This window comes from Etheostoma spectabile, chromosome 22 (assembly GCF_008692095.1).
Source record: "Etheostoma spectabile isolate EspeVRDwgs_2016 chromosome 22, UIUC_Espe_1.0, whole genome shotgun sequence".
Lineage (NCBI taxonomy): Eukaryota > Metazoa > Chordata > Actinopteri > Perciformes > Percidae > Etheostoma > Etheostoma spectabile.
The window spans coordinates 12,932,234-12,938,068 of record NC_045754.1 but is presented as its reverse complement, the minus strand read 5'-3'; the positions used below and the strand labels follow the sequence as shown (position 1 = coordinate 12,938,068).

At 39.6% G+C, this 5,835-nt stretch overlaps 1 protein-coding gene across 1 annotated transcript; it reads left to right on the top strand.

The window, feature by feature from the left end:
• The first annotated feature begins 3,693 nt into the window (after positions 1-3,693).
• crhb (corticotropin releasing hormone b) lies at positions 3,694-5,262 on the top strand. The gene is made up of 2 exons (XM_032504509.1): positions 3,694-3,941; positions 4,358-5,262. The coding sequence occupies exon 2, from the start codon at positions 4,378-4,380 to the stop codon at positions 4,885-4,887; it is 510 nt and encodes a 169-aa protein (XP_032360400.1). The 5' UTR covers positions 3,694-3,941; positions 4,358-4,377; the 3' UTR covers positions 4,888-5,262.
• The last annotated feature ends 573 nt before the right edge of the window (positions 5,263-5,835 follow it).

Below are 5,835 nucleotides of genomic sequence, written 5' to 3'. Positions count from 1 at the left end.
TTAAGAGGCACAAAGGCACTCTAAAACTTTCCCCGACAACTGCCGTTTTAGCTCAGTTTAAGCTTGTACACGTAGCTGCAGATACTCTGTGTTGCCTGCATCCATTTGGGTCAAAGGGATTTGATCGAAAGTACACACATTTTTATAGCAATCAAGATTAACGTATAAATTGGCCGGAATTCATCTTTTAAAAACCTGAAATCATGCAGAGAAGCAGAACATTTATTTCCCGAACATAAAACATAAGGATAAAATAATGAAATGGACTTCTTCCCAGCATTGCAAGCATACCAAAGATCTTCAGTAGGCCTACAAAACATAATAGCAAGGTGCAATCTATAAATAAGCAGGATAGGTTTAAGTAACTCAGACAACAACCGAGAACATTTCATTTTACATAAATAGTAAGATAAGCATCCTGTGTCAGTGCTAAATAAGAAAGCAGATTATTCATTTTATATTGTGTAGCAATAAATGTTATATTTTGAACATCTCAAGCTATACCTTTTTGTCCTGTGAAGTCGTTTGAATCCAGATGTGGACCAGTGACATGGCCTATCACTGAAAACATTTATAGTCCTGTTCCTGTTGTCCTTTTCCACACCAATATATGAAACACATTTATTTCTGACATAAACCATCTTTGTGCAGTAAACAGTAACTAGCACACCAAATGTGTGTTATATCCTTAACAAATGCAACATTTATGCTTCTTGTCTGAGTAACTTTTGCTAAAAACGTTTCTAAAGGTTTTATAAAGATGGGACTATATGTTGTTTAAAAGATTTATGCCTTCATAGGAACAAATAGGCTTGGGCTGCCATAGACGGGAGAGACGTCAGAAAGCAGTGAAAGATGGGTTAACACATTGTTAGTTTTGGTGTTTTAACAGGATTTGTTGATAAGAAAAAGTTCAAGAAACACCAGACATATCCTATAACTCAATGTATTTGGTACATTATGAATTAGACAGCTGCTTAGATTTAAGTATCCACTATCCAATTTAAAGATAAGCTTCTTTTTTTTAATTAAAGTTAATATATTAGGATGTTTACTGTCCTTAATGTAAAATTAGAACTGGGAAAATCCAGCCATGAATGTGAACAAATATAAAAGGTGATTTAGACAAAGATTAAATATGGTACTTGTAGACAGGAGATTGGCCTCCACTATAAACAAGCATTTGGGAAGCCAGTGAGTTGACACCTCTAGAGTTACACAAGATAGATCCATATAGACAGAATGCCCCTTGGGGGTGTCACTGCATAATGGACAGCTTTGCATCACACATTCTCATCCATGCTGTATTGCATGCAAACCATAGGAGAAGCCCAGAGAAGCCATCTCACATTTCATTAATCAAAAGGTAATAATTTCAAGAGCCTCAGAAGATAGTTCATTCTTTTCTTAAATGGCTTGCTTAAAAACATGCATCAAGACTCACAAAAAGCTCCTTTTTAAAAGCAGCTGCACTGAAGAATACTTAAACATCAATTAACCCTGAGGGGAAACTGGTCAGCAGCGTTCATTCTGCATAATTGATGAGTCTGTTTAGCCTTAAACTGCCCTGACTGAACATTATCATACATTTAATTACTTATATATCTAGTGTGCTGGTTGAATGAACGTTTTGTGTAATTTTGTGTTCAATTGTAAAACCAGAAATGCCATTTCTGTAAAATCTTCCATCTCTTTTTTTCTTAAAATGAAAGGCCAAGCTCTCACCTCTATTAGAGAGATGTTTTCATAACAAGCTATATCACTGGACTATAAACCAAAAAGACACCTGAGCTACAGGTCTGAGTGTGGAGCCCTGGGCATTGCAGTCCCAGCAATCAGCACCAGCATACCTGTTCATACTCATTGGAACAGCCAGAGTGACCTCGTTTATTAAAATGAGTCTGTCCTAGTCGAGCAGAACAGCGGAAATATTAGAAAAAAGACAGCTCAATACACCGGGGAAAGCTGTCCAATTATTTAGGAAGGGACAGTTCGCAGAGAAGCACTTGTCCCTCCACAGATCGCAATTAGAAAGTCAAATGATTAATAAAAAAAATCTGTTGCCATGGAGAATTTGTGCGTCTGACATTGGTTCTGTGAAATCATTTCTCAGAACCACTCCAAAGTTCCTGGTATGGAATTCAATTTAACTCAAGTCCAGATTTTTATCTAAGCGTTTTATGGTAGGCTATTCTCCACCTGCATTAAGAGGTCAAACACAAAGGTCATATTAAGTGGCAACATCCCAATTTCCCCAGGGGAATCATTAAAGTTTTATGTAATCTAATCGTCTGAGAGACTTGCCTTAATTGAGGAAACAAAGGGATAACGATTTAAGCCTGAGTCTATTCCGGTGTGGCGTCACAATGAGGATTTCTCTCCCAGTGCTCTGTGAAGGGACAGTGATATGAAAATGAGGTGACATGAGTTGACCACGAGCAGTCACTCTCTCATCTGGCGGTGTTTTCTATTTGTGTCAGCCAACATGTGTTTCTCATGATGGGACCTGACACCTTGCCTGGAGCAGCATGCATGAACAGCAACAATGTGGAGAGGCTAATAGGAGGAACAATTTCACGCGGACTGCAAATTACACTCTGAATGATCACCTAAAATGTCTCAAGATAAGATGTGAATTTTCAAAGATGGCAGATATTCTGAAGAAAAATCCCCCTTGTACATGAGCTGAGCTGCATTTACAAATGTTCTCTTCTCCTCCTCTCTCTTAAATTGCCTGTTTTTTATGTTAGGGCACACTGTACAGTTTGTGCTCTTACTTTAAATCTGCGTGTACTGCATGTCTGGATTGGAACTTACGTTTTCCCGGGCTGAATGTCTGCGTAAAATGGATTTACTATTAGGGATTAATGGAAAGGGTTTTACCACATTGTGATAGAGTGTATGCTTAAAGTAGAAAAGTGCCAACTTGTTAAACATTATTAGGAATTTCATTGTATTGCACAATAGCTGAAGAAAGTGTGAAACAGACCAGTCAGAGTTCTCTTTTTTATCATCAAACTATTCAAGATTCGAATAGCTGATTTTGGATTAAGCTCTCCATCCTGAAAGCGTGGCTTGGCAGTGGGCCCCTTGAGGTGGCCGAGGCACCCAGAGGCAGAAGTGGTGACGTAGGTGCAGCAGTAATGAATCACTGGGAGACAATGCCACTCAGAGATGCACCGCAGATGCACATACACTGGATACAACACAGGTCAGCTGGGAACCTTCTGTGGAATCATTAGTGTGGTGCAATATCAGTCAGTCCTGTAGATTGCACCAAAAGTACCTGTTGTATCTGCAACTATTTGATGCATTTCCATTGTGTTATAGTCTCTTAATTATTTATCATTATTGCATTATGGGACTGTAAATGTTGGCAATTTGATCAAAAAGAACAGTCACTGCAGTTTGTTATATACCAATTAATTCTTTGTCAAGCAAAGCACATTTAAATCTGATTTTCGACACATAATTAAGAAAATGAGCTTTGACTGAGAAGCAGAAAAAAGCATATTTTTTAAACTTATCCTGCCTTAATACTCGGTCACTTTTGAAAATTCTCCTCTCAAACCTGCGCAATTACTTGCAACTAACTCATTCAAGTGAAAATGCCAGCAGGTGTGGCACCTACAGGCCTATTCTGAAAGCACAGTGGTAGACGCTGGTGCACGCGCGCGCACGCTCACATATGACTCATCTCATCTAAACTAAAGCACTTTGTCAGAGGCGTCCATTCACGTTACACACCCATGCAAGAACGCGCAGACTCAATCTCATCTTGGAGCGCGACACTTGTAGTGAGGTCGGCTATATAAGTCCACTCTGAATCTACTCTTTAAGTAACTATATACTTGTTTCTTCAAAGAAGTGAAGGAGGGCGGCATCTCGCCAACTACCTGGCAACCTACAAGGCTGTACTGGACCTCCTCTAAAGATTGAAGGTATGAAAAGCTTCAGTTTAGTTAACGTTTTTCTGCAAGAATTCTTTGCCATGTTACATCTTCTTATTTTAACTCACCAATTAGATTTTGTCCTTTATTAATTGCACTGTATTTTCAAACTTGTTGTTTTATTGTGCTGGAAACATGTAACAGGCAGAAATACTTCCAGTTTATCCATTAATGAGCCAAAATCCAACTTCTCATTACGCGCAAATATTACACATTACGGCCCAATTTACAAAGTATATTTCCTTGAATTACTGTGGTTGGAGGTGAATCACTGAATCTCTCAAAACAACAAATAAACTGAAACACTTTAGTCATAGTTACATCACTGTTATATTAATGCGATGCCTGCATTTACGTGCGTAAAAGTTGGGATGAAAAATAATCCAAGCATTTGTTTTTCTTCTCAGATTCCTGTTGATATCCTGACATGAAGCTCAATTTACTTGGTACCACCGTGATTCTGCTAGTTGCCTTCTTACCGCGCTACGAATGTCGGGCTATTGAGAGCCCTGGCGGTGCCCTGCGCGTCCCTGCTCCCCAAACCCAAAACTCCCAGCAACAGCAGCAGCGGTCTGGCCCCATCCTGGAGCGGCTTGGAGAGGAGTATTTCATCCGACTGGGCAACGGGGACTCTAATTCTTTCCCATCACCGCCCATGTATCCCGGCGGAACACCTGCAATCTACAACAGAGCGTTGCAACTCCAGCTGACGCGGCGTCTTTTACAAGGGAAAGTTGGAAACATCAGGGCGCTCATAAGCGGCTTCGGGGACCGCGGAGACGAGTCGATGGAGAGGGGAAGGAGGTCCGAAGACCCGCCTATATCCCTGGATCTGACTTTCCACCTGCTGCGGGAAATGATGGAGATGTCCAAGGCGGAACAGCTGGCTCAGCAAGCGCAAAATAACAGAAGAATGATGGAGCTCTTCGGGAAATGAAGACCTCTTCCCAGACGGCCAAAGATCTCCCTTCTCTTTCTTTCTTTTTAGTTGCTGCATTTTTACCATCAGCACAAAACATGCTGTGTACAATATAGTGCTGCTTTATCACTTTATAATTTAAAGCTTTAACCTCAAACTATGGAGCGTAAACGGCCTTGACTTATAATGATCCGATTGTACCTGGCCATTTTAATGTTGGTATCAAATCTGTAGAATTCACACGTTCTTCATATTTGAGATTAAATGCTTTTGGTTGAGACATGAATTAAAGTTGGCGTTTTGTTTTAGATTATGAAACCCTGTATTTATGATATTTATGTTTGTTAATAAACGTATGTGCAACCAGTCATTTTCTGTTGTGCAAGAGAACGTCTTATATCTATATTTTTTAATAAAAAATTAAAAGCAATGCTTACACTTCTCTGTGGATATCCTTACATGTCAGTAAATAATAACTCCCATGAAACTAACTATCCCCAGTCACTTTAATTAATCATTTGATTAGCATACATTTTCCTAATGTTTTGCGTGACATATAGATATGTAATCTCACATTGGAGAAATATACACTTACAGTTGGAGAGAGCACAAATGGCCACAGCATCTGGAGTCTTGCCTTCACAAATATTAATTAATATAAAAAGTTATTTTCTAACTGAATATAAAACCTTTAATGGTGTAACCATGGCATTGCTCTGGAGCCAAGTCGTAGGTTAGCACCGTGGCTCCACTCTGACACGCACAAAAATGTACCAAAGATGTTTCTAAGGATGCTTTAAAAGCACCTGTAGTCATGGAGGTGAAGGACGGTCATACAGCATCCTTTCTCCTAAACCGTTAATCCTCAAGAAGCATTATACCAGGATGCACAACTGTTAGTTAATGAGTGTGAAAGACACTGTGTGTGTGTGTGTGTGTGTGTGTGTGTGTGTGTGTGTGTGTGTG